General features: G+C 32.5%; 1 protein-coding gene across 2 annotated transcripts in view; it reads right to left on the reverse strand.

The window, feature by feature from the left end:
- Tpst (tyrosylprotein sulfotransferase) overlaps positions 1-15,008 on the reverse strand; it is a 588,562-nt gene that overhangs the window by 37,145 nt on the left and 536,409 nt on the right. For both annotated transcript variants that reach the window (XM_085958010.1, XM_085958008.1), the window contains one exon: positions 5,289-5,489. In XM_085958010.1, the coding sequence (XP_085814136.1) occupies positions 5,289-5,429 (141 nt within the window). In that variant the 5' untranslated portion in view covers positions 5,430-5,489. The remainder of the gene's footprint in view (positions 1-5,288; positions 5,490-15,008) is intronic.

The following is a 15,008-nucleotide window of genomic DNA, read 5'->3' on the forward strand; positions in this document are numbered from 1 at the left end:
CTCTGGGGGTATCTGTTCCTTTGTTTACAACAGTAACATATTGGGTGGCTGAGTTCGGACGAGCTGCCAAGACGAACATCGCAGTGATCGACCAAATGAGGTTACCACGGCAGAAATGGTGACGAAGATCCACAAAATGGTATTGGATGAACGTCGACTAAAATTGCGCGAGCTAGTAGACATGGTAGGCATTTCAAAAAGTGCTGTACATCACACATTGACTGAAAATTTGGACATGAGAAAGCTGTGCGCAATGTGGGTGCCGCGATTACTCACAACGGAACAAAAACAGTATCGTGAGGATGTTTCAATTGAGTGTTTGGCGAAGTTTCACAGCAAAAAAGCAGAGTTTTTGCGTATATTCATAAACATGGATGAAACATGGGTCCATCACTTTACACCTGAGACGAAAGAACAGTCAAAACAATCGACTGAAAAGGGAGAATCGGCTCCAAAGAAGGCGAAGACAGTTCCATCTGCAAGCAAGGTCATGGCGTCAGTTTTTTGGGATGTGCGTGAGGTAATTTTCATTGATTATCTTCAGAAAGGAAAATCAATCAACGGCGTGTATTACGCAAACTTATTGCAGCGCTTGAGTGATGAAATCAAGAAAAAACAACCGCAATTGGCGAAAAACAAAGTTTCGTTTCATCAGGACAATTCATCAGTTCACATATCCGTTATCGCGATGGCCAACATCAATGAGTTAAAGTTCGAATTGCTTCCTCACGCACCCTATTCGCCAGATTTAACCCCCTCGGATTATTTTTTGTTTCCAAACTTGAAAAAATGGCTCGGTGGTAAAAGATTTGCCAACAATGAAGAGGTGGAGTCTACGGTTGATGGCTATTTTGAGGAGCTCGACGATTCTCACTATAAACAGGGTATCGAAGCTATTAAACATCGCTGGGAAAAGTGTATCGACCTAAAAGGAGACTACGTAGAGAAATACAAATATTTTCCCCAAATTTTTTGTGTTTTCTTTGTTAGGTCGGGTACTTCTGGGACTACCCTTGTATACTTTAGTTCAGTGCTGTCAACTATCATTTACAAAAATATGTCAGATACGGCAAGAAGAAAATAAGCAAGATATTCTCTACGTTAAAAAAATACTATAAACTAGTATTTCAAAAAAATAAGTCGTAATTATTAACATTCAAGTAAATCTGATTAATATTCTAGCTTTATGATGAGAAGTTTTAAGCTGTTTGTTTGTAACTGTTTCGAAACTTATCAAAAATTAGATATGTAGCTGCTAATGTGGTGACAAAGCATTCTATTAGAATTTGGGTGCGGTCCGGTACTCCAAACATGGATCTCCATTCAATGTTCTTAATTTTTTTATTATAAATGCCATCGACTTAAATATTCACTAATATATTCTTCATGAACGGTTTCCAAATAGAAATATAAAAAAATTGGTATTCATCGATTTACTTTTTGAGATATTGCAACGTTAATAGTTTTACTCGTATTGCGAAATGAGGGTATGGTAGGTGGTTTGTTTACTAAGCTTGTGATTAAATTTATTAAATATCACGTAAGAATTAATTTCATTAAAGGGGTGTCAAAATTTTCCCATAACATCGAATTTATCTCCTACATAGGGTAACATTAAGTATATTACTTTGAAAAATTAATGTACTAAATTCATTTCCGACAAAACCCATTATCGCTTTCACACGAAAGATATTGTCAAGGCTTTTCGTTCACGTGAATAATGACATTTTAACCGAATAACTCGTGTCTTTGGATCGGGCGTATGAAAAACGGAAAATATGCGTCGAGACAGCTCAGACGCATCGCCGTGAAACTGACATGGGTTGAGCGCGTGCCAGGAGTGTGTTGAACATCTTACACAGGAATGTTTGTCTTGGGCCAGGTCGTGACGCTTTTAAAAAAGGGAACTTGAGTAGGATAGAGCCGTACAGGACAATTTAAAACGTCATAAATCTAGTTAGAGAAGTTTAAGAAAGCACCTGAGTACATGTTCAAATACTATTAGGTAAAAGAGAAAATTCTAAAAAATATGTTATTCATTTTCAAGAGTAGAAGGGCTAAGAACACAAACGATCTACGAGTATGGGTGACCAAGTTGTGTAAATTGATTTCAAAACATTCTGTACAAGTACACATTATCAATACCTATAATATAATATATTTTATAAATATATATTTATTTTTTGATGTATTGGTATGTAGGTATATGCATCAAATATTAATTATGTTCCCACTTTGATATATAAGACAACGAATACTAGTCAGACTAAACATTAAAATTACATATGTTGCTATTAAAATAACAACGGTATTCATATACAAAAGGGTATTGATAAGAAAGTCATGAAATTCAAATAAGAAGGGTTTATTTTGTATATGACTTCGTTGTTCTCTAATAGAAATTTGAATTTATATCGAATTATTAAGTAATTGAAATCCGAACGTGACTTCAGCAATTGACTCAAAGTCTGATACCGATTCTCATTTTAATTTATTATAAAACATCTTTGATACAAATGTAGGTACATCTTTGAATTTTTCATCGGAATTTTACATTGATTAATTAAAAAAATATATATTACTTATATAACACGGGTTTACAAACCCCGAGTTGGTCGTATATTATAAAGATTTAATTTCCTGTATCTATATCGAAAGACCATATGAAGCAGTTTCACATGTGAGAATTTTTCATCTTTAGTATGATGTAAGTATAATAATGATGCTATGAATACAACCTCTCATTTCAGACTCATTTTTACAGGTTTTCATGTGAGTTCTCAGTCGTTTGTTTGCTACTGAAAAAAAAGAACCAAATAAAAGTTGTTCCATTTTTGAATCATAATTGAAATGTCTACCAAATAATAAAGTCTTTAGCTAGAGGAATATTTTTTCAAACAATTCCAAGAATAGTAACAGAACCAACAAAAAGAATTTCCACGCAATTCTCTTTGATATCTTACCGTTCCAATTATTCCAACTTTGTTTGATATACCTATTTGCTAGTTATTGTTATTTTACAAAATATTAAATTATTATTTCAATGATAACTTTGCACCAATATTAATTATTATTATTTATTACAAAAACATTAGCAACTATACAATTTATTATTGTAAGAAATCGTAGGCTTAGCACTAATAATTACAAGATAAAAATAACTTTTTATATACAACGTTTTTAAATTTTCTGTAGAATTATTATGCTCAATATGCTCAAACTTGTACTTGATAAGTAAATAACAAACAAATATAGAATACTGAAATGTCATTTTGATTTCCATAGTAACGCACGTATAAATATTAATAATTTAGTTGCTATGACCATCCACTTAGCAACCAGTAATAGTGGATTGGATTATGGATTTCTTCCGAAATAACTTTTCATACAAAACAGAATTAACTGAAAATGAATTCAATTCTCCGTAAAAAATGGCTAAAAGTATTAAAAGAATGCATTGGCATCGTGTTCTGATATATTCTAAAAGTTTCAAATGTCTAGCTAGTCGGGAAGTTAGTTAAAAATCGATTGCAAGATTTGTACTGGATAAACAACCACTGGATAAACAACAATCATCGTGCATATTATCTCCTCTTTATAATATATTGTAGTCCAGCATAGAAGAGCCAGAAATAAAAATTCGGATATACAAAATTACAGTGTGGCAAGTAACCATGATAGAAGTGATTTTTTTATTGCTTTTCGTTTTCATATTTATTAGCATCACCGTCGTTAAGGTATGGCAATCGTGCACGGAAATCTCGTCAATATTATGAAACCATGACACCTTAATTTATACTAAAGTTCTCTTACTCTCTCAGGTTACATCGTGACATTTTTATGTACGTAAAAGATAAAACATTCAAAGTAGGTAAGTAATTACTATGAATTATTATAACTAGTCTTTGATACTTCGAATGCATGGTATACTAAATTCGAGTGTCAATAATCGATATCTGCTTTGTCATTGTTGAATTTTACACGAACGTCTAGCGATTCACGCGGTTGGGCGGCCGATTTCAATAAAAAAATTAACATTACAATAACAATTAATGTCATTTATGTGTTTTTAATACACACGTGTTTCAAAAGCTTTAACCATATGGTCCATATGAATGCATCAACAAGTGAGAATTTAGAAAGTATAATATATAAAACTAAAAGTAACCATTGCTCATTGAATCACGATTAAATACGATCATAATCACATAATAATATATAGAATGGATATGGCGACATATTAAAATGTAAACCGTAAATAAGGATTTTTCTTTGTCTGTCTCAACTTAAATATGAGATTGTGTCAACGGCAAACTTTTGTAAAGGTATCAGAATATACTCGCATAGGTACGTAACATATAGAGCACTAAAAAGTTATAATAATGAGAGAGAAAAGAGAACAGGTTTTTTAATCGACTGATCATTAACAGTGGCTTCCTCCGAGTGGACAGTACGAACAAGAGTCAAGACGAAGTCGTTGATACATTGATCATGTTATCTTTACTATATATAAGTTTTTTATTAAATAAATTTATAAATTGCATCATTCTTAACGCCGGAAGTGATCACACGTCATAAATCAATGTGAAATATATCAACCCGGCGGGATTTGAACTCAAATCCGCCGATCTATTATGGCTAAATCTTCTAACTTGAAGATGGCGCGATAATTTGACGAAAATTATATTGTATTTTTAAAAAACAAATTCAAAATGATGATATGACTAGTGAACTATTATTAGACCTTAGGGCAGAGGGATTTAATGCGTCCCTAACGGCAAACTGTGGTATCCCAAAGAATTCTCAAGGGCGTCTGAGGTTGTTCGATATTTTCAGATAATATTAATTCAATGCGATGGTATGTCCGTAATCACAATGTTATTATATTCGTATAATATGGTAGCTGTTTACTCTACATCCTTTATATTTACAATTTATCTTTCAAAACAAAAACTTGACAAAGAAATTGACAATCATACATTATTTTTGTTGGAATTTTGAAAACCGAAAAAGTAATAGATACCTACCTCTAAAATATTGCAAATCGATTGATACGGAGAAAATACTTCGAGTGTCTGTTCTTGATGGAAAGTTTTCGATTGGTAGATCGGAAAAGCTAATGAAAAAGGTCTCTAATGTGATTCAAAAAGATTTTTCTGACAATTCGTTGCTGAAAACATATTTTTTAGGATGTCGTGAAAAAATCTCTACACACCAAGGACGCCGAGAAATGAAAAAGTTTGAAAAACACTGTCTTACGAGTTTTCTGAAAATAAGTGATTGATTACCTCGTGCGTGACCATCACTGGAGGGCCATCCGGCGTTGCGCAGAAGAATCCCAGCTTGTAGAGCAGTGCGCAGGCGACGAGAGCCAGCACTGCGCAGGCTGCCGTCCGCCGCACGGCAGCGCCGCGCATTCTTAGCCGCATGCGGCACCACCGGCCGACGCCACCCTCGCCTGAACCCGCCACGCACTTCGTTCCTTTATCCTGCGAAAAATAGAAACAATGAAAGTATTACTCACGGGGACAATAAAAGGGCGTATTCTGAAAGCGTACAAAAGAACAAAACAACATATTTGCATAACATTTTTTTGAAACAAAATATTAGTAAGTAGGTGGTACCTCCAGTAAAAATTGTATGACTACATTTCTAAGAAAATGAATAAATAGAAAGCTTTTGTGTATTTAAAAAACTATTTTATTCAAAGATGTTGAAAAAAACCTTCTTCTATAGAGATGAAGCCCAAAAGTTTTTTAAAAATCATTTTTCCAGATTGTTTAATATTTTAATGCAGTGGTATTCAAACAGTACACTGTTTGGGCAAGTCAACAATTTTATAGAATGTTATTATAACGCGTTGATGTACGAAAACAAAAATAGATTCGATTGTTTCACCCCTTTGTCACTTGCATTGCTTCATCCCATTTCACTCACTCTTTTTGAAAAGTACCCAAATCGCCAAAACCAAAAAGGTCAAGGTCTGCAGTGCCAGAAGTGGCGATATAAAATATTATAAAAGTTTCACAGCATTGCCTCCAGGGAGTGGAGGTTATTAAATAATAAATAATAAAAAAGAATATCCATTGGAAAAACAACATTCAAACTCGCCACCCATGGTGGACGTTATGCCACCACTCCACTGCGGCCGCCTTATATATAAATATTAATTTACGTTAATCATATTCGTAAATTAATATCAAAACATTTTTACTATCGGTAATGTAAATGAATGAACCTCCGACACGTTAAACCCTCAATAAAACCCCAATCACATTAGATATACATAATCTAGTAGCAGCGTTAGTTAGTAGGTACCTACTTTAAAAACGCATAGGTAATTTTTTAGGAAATTTGTATACTTATAAACAATTAATGGAAATTTAAAAGGAGATTCTATTAAACAAAATATAAAAGACTATGCAATACTTTCTTTTAAAATTAATATACCTACACTGTAATACGTACATACTAAAATGATTTATAATTTAGATATCAATTCATTATCAATTCAGAGATATATGTTTTTAATTGAACTCACAATAAGTCACAAGCTGTCTGGCATATTGCACCATTTTGCTGGAACCACATATCGTCCATATCAGAATCATCTAATTCATACCATAAAAATCAATACTTAATCATCCTCCAGACCATAAACCACACAAAACTGTGATTTTTGTGTATGTAAAGGTGTCTCAAGAATAGCATGTGGATTTTCATTACTCCAAATGCGACAATTGTGCTTATTTACGAAGCCAAATGGATTTTTTTTATGGAGAATATTCCATTTAGTGTAATAAGAAAGCCCAAGTTCTTGAGAATGACGTGTAATTGATTGTTCTGGATTTTCATCCACACTTTGATTCACAACATACATATATTTTCAGCAGCACGTTTACTTTTGACGTTTTCGACGGGTTGAATTCATAACATCATAAATATTACCATTAAACTTGAATTACGCAATTAAATTACGAATGGTTAACTCAGTAGGTCGAATATTTCGACCATAAATTTTACGTAATGCACGAAACTTAGGGCGAATAGACTCATTATTGTTATAATATATTTTAAGAATTTGTACACTGTGGACAACTGTGAATCTTTTCATGATGATTTTCATGATGAGAATCAGAAAAAATGGTTGCTATGACGTTTTAAAAATCAATAGTAGGTACTAATTTGATAACCCTATAAATGTTACAGTGAAAAAATCACAATGTACAAGTTGAAAAATAACAAACGAAAAACGTATTTATATGACTGATATTAGCATATTCAAAAATTCAAATGCGCCACAGAATTGAAAGCGTTTTAAGAGAATACAATTTATGTTCAAGCCATAAAATTCGTCTTTTCGGTTCCTTCAATAAAGCTAAAAAAATAATTCAACAATGAAACGTAAATTCCATTATAAACTTTTCTATTGATATCTGGTATAATTCATCACGTATATTTGCTTACACCGAAAGAAAATTGTTTAATGTTGTGAAAAAATATATGCGAGGAGAAAAAATGGCGGTTCTCTTACGCCAGATAACCGCTCGCAGAGAAAAACAATCAAAGCAAAAAGGAACAAAAAAAAAATGATAAAATATTCAAAGAATCATTTTTTATCATGTGACTCACCTTACTGAAAAAAATTGTCTACCTAGTCCTGAACAATTCGTGGAATGAAATTTCTTCAACTGTAAGAAAAATTCCCACGAACTTTTTTTTTCAAATGCTGTCTATAATCAAGAATTTAAAAAATAAACTAAAATGTAACACTAACCATAAAAAGTGACCAAAACGTCAGATTGTAAAAAAATCCTATTAAGTTTATTAGTTACTATTTTAAATATATTGTTAGTTAACTCATTCTCATACAATATACATACTATTATATTATTATTATTATTGAGCTAATAACCATTCCTTAAAATGAGACCCACCCAGCAAAAGAGACCTGATAATATGAATTGTTTTCTATGGCATGGATGTCGTTCATTTAGAACCCGTATTGACCTATACTGGCAAATATTAATTTTCATGTTCCCACCAATATCACTCGTCTCTACGGTCTTCAAGAAACCTCGTCGCAGGACAGATGTTATGTTTCATGATGCTGTGTATCGTGCGATTAACTTATTTGATGGCACCATAAAGGTTGATTTATTTTTTATTAACCATATAATGTTTGTGAACGTGTTAAATAGGTTAAATTTATAATTGTATATATTATCATGTTTCTTTAATATTTACATAAACACATGCTGTCTTTTCTACTTTCTTGTTATATTAGTTGTTATTTGTAATTCAGATATTTTTATAATTTTGTATTTATTATGTATTATGGCGCATTGGCCAATCGCTGTAATGCCGTAATACTCTTTTTCTAAATAAATAAATAAATGTCATCAAACGAAAAACAAATAGTATACATACGATATGAATAATAATCTAATTACGGAACTAAAAAATTTCATTAAATAATTATCATTTCAGGTTTTGGAGACATTAGGTATGTTGATTCAAATTTTGATAGAACAAGAACACTGCGGATTTTTTATGTCAGAGGAATTACGATACTGTCTTCGGGGTACAACCGATTTCAGCACTTTGTTCATGTTTCAAACAAATATTTCTGTGTGTAATTGAAGATACTGGCGTATCCTCTTCCTATTTGGTGCTACTTGAGAAATTGTTCTCACGGATGAGTTTGCTTCAATATTGAGTCTGTATAATGCGAAACGTCTTTAATTTTTACCCCACGTGGGGTAATTTACTCCGGTTTACCGAGTCCTGTTTTAAATATATTCCAAAATGATTATAATAGCAATATAATACTGGTGGATTCTTCAGTATACTCTCCATACGAAATAATTGTCTCTTCTGTCCAAATTTATTAAAATTATTTTTCTATTCGTTTTTCGAAAACTTATATTTAGTTTGTAGCGATATACGAAAGCACGCACGACACATGCTAATTTAGTTATAATGAAAATGTCATGTCACGAGGTTCGCTTTAAATTAAGTAACGTGTCAAATAAACGCGAAATTGTTACTCGCAAAGTATTCGCCGGGATCGAATAATTTATACATTTAACGACGAAAAACGTATGGCGATAATATAAAGTCGACTTGCGCGACAGAAGTCATTGTGATTGTCGTGCGAGGCTCTCCATTACGCCGTGACAGTTGATCCGCATTACGTTTTAGCTGGGAGTCGTGGGATATTTGATATGACAGTATTTATTATAGTCGTAATATCACTCACATTACACGCCGCTTTCCCTTCACTTATGAAAATAAACTCGACACAGGTGTATTAAACCTGCGGTTTGAACTATAGGTAGATTTAATTAAGTACGAATATAGTACGGATTGTCCGGATATGGTAACACTGTCCGAACGTTTCTTTGTCCAAATTCATAATTACGTTCGTTCAAACTCTTAACCCCTTGTTGCCCAGTGGTTTCACTAAGAAACCAATCGCTATTATTTTTGTGCTGCCATTCCCATCTAGTTTTGAGTAGCCACTTTTTTATAATGATAAACTATACAGTACATATTCTATGTATTAAAAATAAATTTCACGATATACAAATGGTTACAACAGATTTATAGCTAAATGATTGTACGGAAGTTAGATATTTTGAGTGCTGTCACATGAATAGATTTCAAGCAAAATTACACTATATTTAAAACATCAAAATATTGTGTGGTACGTCTTTCTAAGTATTGTTTATATCACGTAGTCGTAATATAAAGTAAATATAGCTCATTAAAAGTCCTTTCAATTCATTATAATATGTTAATTTAGGTATATACAATTAGTGTGTTAAATATGTTTTTTAACTAGTTGTCCAGTGGTTAATACGTATCGTATAACCACCCTAAAAACTGGACTATTCGTAAAAAAAAGATATTTTTTATTTATAAAAAATACATGTTATTATAAGACCGTTTTTAGTTTTCATTTATTTGAATTGTTTGAGGTCTTGGGCCGAAGAACCTTCAATTTCACGAAAACCAACGTTGTATACATATGTAAATGCCAGAAATTCTATGAAGCAGTTTTAGTACAATGATTTGAATGACCCTATCAACAGCCGTCATGTATAAGCGCATGCGCGATTTTAGTCGAAGTAGGTACTCTGTCAGAAGCAAGTATCTAGATAAATCGTAAGCTAGATAATACCATTGTACAGCGTAGAGATTATGAGATTTTAGCCATTTTTCCAATCGTTTGAGTCCTTGCTCGGGAAGTTGAATTATTTTTTCAGAACTCAGAATCCAAGCAGCGAACCACAATTTTAGAAGACCACATTAATTCATTTATTGCAGAGGTTGCGTATTCGGTTAATCCGCCTGAATTCATGGTTAACCCATTTATCAATGATCTGGTTACTACACTTAACTGATACCTACAAGTATCATCCCCATGTTTTTCGTTTTGTTTTGAATGTCCAATCCCAATATGATCATATGGGCCTCCACAGAGTAGGGGTTTGTAACAGATTTTTGTTCTTACGAGAAATTGATGTTAGCCACTTGCTCAACCTATTAAGTCCATACTCTGACACCAAACACAATTTGAAAAAAACAATAAGTGTATTTTGCCAGAACCAGGATTCGAACTAATGACCCACAACATTATAAGCAGACGCGCAAACCACTCGGCCATCGTCGGCGCATGTATGTACTGATAATTTCATCGATTTTATGGACAATAATATCGATATAGATATTGAAAACATGTGGCAACTTACATATATTAATTACTCTAAGTAATTATATTGGTTGCGAAGTGACGCCACTTGAGCTTGTCCTATGATACGAAGCTAGTTGTGTGAATGGTTGAAGTAAATAAGTAATTACATAATCAATCTGCGAACCTATACAATTTTTAATAACATAATAAAATGTAGCTGAACGTAGCATTGAACGCATTTAAAGGATGGTAGCGGTAACGGACCGCAAGCCGCAGGATTAATAAGCCTGACTCAGTAAATAATACCAGGGGAGAAGGCTTTTGTTTGCCGTGCGACAATAAGCCAGGAAGAGGCTTTGATGATAGTTTCACCAAAAGAAACTCAACGGGATTCGGGGATCATATTCCCCCAAATTTCCTGTTATCTAACATTTGCCAAAACAAACAAAAGATATAAACATCTACTATTGTGAGAAAACGTTTGTATTATTTACGCGTATACATAAAAATAAAAATAAAGGATAATTATCACGTTTCATATATTTGACCTTTCACAAAAAGGTCAACAATTTTTCGTATATTTCGATATTTTATGATACGTTATTTTTGTGTTGACATAAATATAAAATGTGCTGCGTCAAAATGTGACATTCCAGATAAAAAAATATACGATTTTAATATGTTGACAGAATATAATACTTATATTATTTCGTATATTTTTACAATATGGTTAAGGTAGGGTTGATAAAATAATTAAAAAATCAAAAACCAAGATAGTAAAAACAACATTGCGGGTTTAATCCTTACCGTGGAGCTTTGTATATATACAGTGAAAACATCCAATATCATATTGATTTTTTTCATGAACGACATGCAACTTTAAGTGGTTGTTAGTATAATTGTTTCACCTGATGTGAAGAATAAAATAAAAAATAAGAAACGTACTTGTCATTGCGTAGGTGCCTACGTTATAAGATTTTTTTTCAATAATCGATTCAAGAAAAAAATGTGTATGATGAAGTTACGAGATTCTCAATTAGGTTCTCATGGATTTAGTGGTGAATAAAAAAACAATTCCTGTGAGAAGCCCACGATGCATAAATGTTGTAAATTAGTGATCTAATTCGAGTTAATGTCAGTAACAGAATTCAACTCGTTAATTAATTCCTGTAAGTAGTAATATAAATAAAATTGCCCATATTTGTAAGTGTTCCAAAAGCATTTTAAAATATAAGATAATATGACATGTTTTATTCTGTTGACAAAAATTTTATGTGCGTAAGCAGTGCTCGATGTGTATCGAAACGAAACTACGATTCGTCAAATCTTTGAGACTACTGACTACTATGAGACTTCTGCTCCGTTTCGTGGAAAATGTATTACATAATTACTTTAGAACTTTACTAAGAAAAAATAAATTCATTATCATTTTATTTTTAAAGATTAATACGAAACGCATGGTTGGTATATATACTTACTTAATATCGAACACATTTTAATATTTTAGTAAAATTATTGATCGCTCCGGTTGGTAGAATGTTCGATTTCGAGTACATATTGTAGCGTACTTAGCCTTAAGGCAGAGATAGTGGACTTGTATGATTTTTCGAATAATTATGCATTGGTAGAAAAAGTTTTTTTTTTAAATTTTCATTTATATTCTTTGTGATAAGTCCTTTTTGTGTACGTATTCATTAGAATATTCTGTATTCACGCGGTTATCGCATTCGCACCATTGTGGCGGAATGCATTATCCTAGAATACGGAGGGCTTACGCAGTATTTAAATTCGGCTAATGGAATTGTTGCAGATAAACACGCAACACAAAAAAAAAACGCACGGAATGCGAAAGAAAGGAAGAAAAACAAGTTAAAAAAAGCGAGTTGTTTACATTCTAGAGATTTGCGGAAATTTTCGTCCTCCGGCTTGTTGCCATAAGAAAAAAAAACGTGTCGCGGGTAAGTGCGCGTCACACGACACGTGTTGAAAAATCATGGCGCCTTTGGGAAATAAATGAACCGAAAGCGATAAACGGCAGAAGCCAAGTGCGATGGGGGGACTTTTAATTTGAAAGCGATTTATCATCCTACCACTTCAACCATCACCGTGTCGTGATACGATGAAGGGACGGCCGAGAAAAAATGATTGGCCTGTATAAATAAGACGAAATTGTGACAGAATCTCAAGAATATCTGACGCCATTCATAACAATATCGTAGTAAATATGGTTACATATAAATTGTACGTATGCAGTTCGCCATATCACAGTTCACCGTGAGCTATTGTATCAGAAACAGAGATCGCGCTATTATTTATACTAACAACTTACAGATTAAAATTATTTGTCGTAGAATACGTATACACACTATTTAAATTTAAAAAAAAATTAAAAATTAGTACACTTTACTTTAAATGTATGTATGTAAAACATATAAAACACTATCTCATTCGGAGTCTGTATGGAAATCAGATGATCTTTTTTGCTCCATTTTCAAACGTTTATGCTCTATCTCTACAGGAGAAGGTTTTAACAACATATTTATCATGATCCAAATAGTATCCGCTTTATAATATGCTTTGTCAAATGTTATCATTCTAAAGATACACCCGCCATTTTTTTCGGTTGCGCGGGGTTGTGGTCTATAGGTACCTTCTGTGTATAATATTAGTAATATTTTTTATAGTAATGATAACAGTAAAATTGAATGATTTTCAACATAATAACGTATTCATGTAGAAGTTTGTGACTTCGATAAATACACCAACCCCTACTTGCCTGATGGCTCTCTTGCCGTCGTTGTCGAGCGTAACCGGAGAAAAGGGATGTTACAATACTATTACGTACACTGAGTAAACAAATTTGATAAAGGGTTGAAATTGAAATATAGAAGTAACACTTCATTATACAATATGCATCTAGATTACACGTGGAAAAGTGCCACACATACAATGTCTGAACATCTCCCTAGAAAAAAATAGCCGAGAAATTGACACCACAAAGGGGTGTAATTGAGTTGCTTTATGATGGATAAGTATAGGGAATCGCAGATTATCCCGGTTTATTTGTGAGTGATCATGTAGTTATATGCACGACTATAATATATTATTATGTCGCATATGGTCATTTTTTTAATTTTATTTAGGTCAGCCAATATGATCTATCACAGAGAATAAGTGTAATTATAATACTTATAGAATAACATTATATGTGATGGTACCAACAACAGGCGGACACAGAAAGCATAATACATAAAATTAAATAAGGTCAAATATTAGGTACAACTGTGAAGAATATAATTAGAGAGCTATTGCAAATTGTTAAAAATTATATATGCCAATTTGGTAATTTCAAAATTTGGTATACAGTATTCTGGGTCTTTCATTGTAGGTATAAATCCAAGTTATTGCAATACTGATTAGTTTTATATAGCCAAGCGATGAGTTTACAGGGAGAAATTAAGGGGGGACATGCTCGTCGAAGGTCAAAATTGAGTTTTTATTGTATATTCAAACCATGATCCTGGACACTCCTTAAACGTTGTAGATGATCTATTTATATAATTTTGAAGCCTTATTATCCTTTATAGTTATTTTAAACATTTGATGACTGCATGAAGTATTTTTGTTACATAAAATAGTATTCTTTTAAACCTCTCGCTCTAATGTTTTAGAATATAGTCATATTTCGGTACATAACTGTGCAGTGGTGTTAAAATTTTTTACATTTATTAATTTTTAAACGCATTTATAAAACCATTAGCATAATTTATTACGAGATAATTTTTGTAAAATATTCACGATAAAAAATTATATTGATAATCTCTGTGATCCCAAATTTGACAAGAATTAGGCATTTTATTATTCAAAAAATCGGCAAGATTAACACATTTCAAGATGATTCTAAAGATATTCATTATAAGCTATGTCTTTGACTATTCAAGTGTGATAAACATCTTATGAATAATGATTGCTTTATAATAATTATTGACCTAAGAATAAGGTAGTGTTTTTTTGAAATACGCCATTTCTTTTGTCATTCCCTAGTGGTTAAGCTACAGCATACGGCCGTAGCCATAAAATGACAAACTATAATTGAAGTAGGGAGTAAAATGATATTGACGCGCGTGTTTGAACATGTACCGTTTAAAAAAAAATAAAAAAAAATTCGGTTAGGTACATGTTCAAACACGCGCGTTAACATAATTTTACTCCCTACTTTAATTATAGTTTGTCATTTTATGGCTACGGCCGTATGTTGTAGCTTAACCACTAGGGAATGACAAAAGAAATGGCGTATTTCAAAAAAACA

This window comes from Rhyacophila brunnea, unplaced genomic scaffold (genome assembly GCF_057557595.1).
Source record: "Rhyacophila brunnea isolate RB1 unplaced genomic scaffold, BYU_Rbru_1.0 scaffold_7, whole genome shotgun sequence".
In the NCBI taxonomy this organism is placed as follows: domain Eukaryota; kingdom Metazoa; phylum Arthropoda; class Insecta; order Trichoptera; family Rhyacophilidae; genus Rhyacophila; species Rhyacophila brunnea.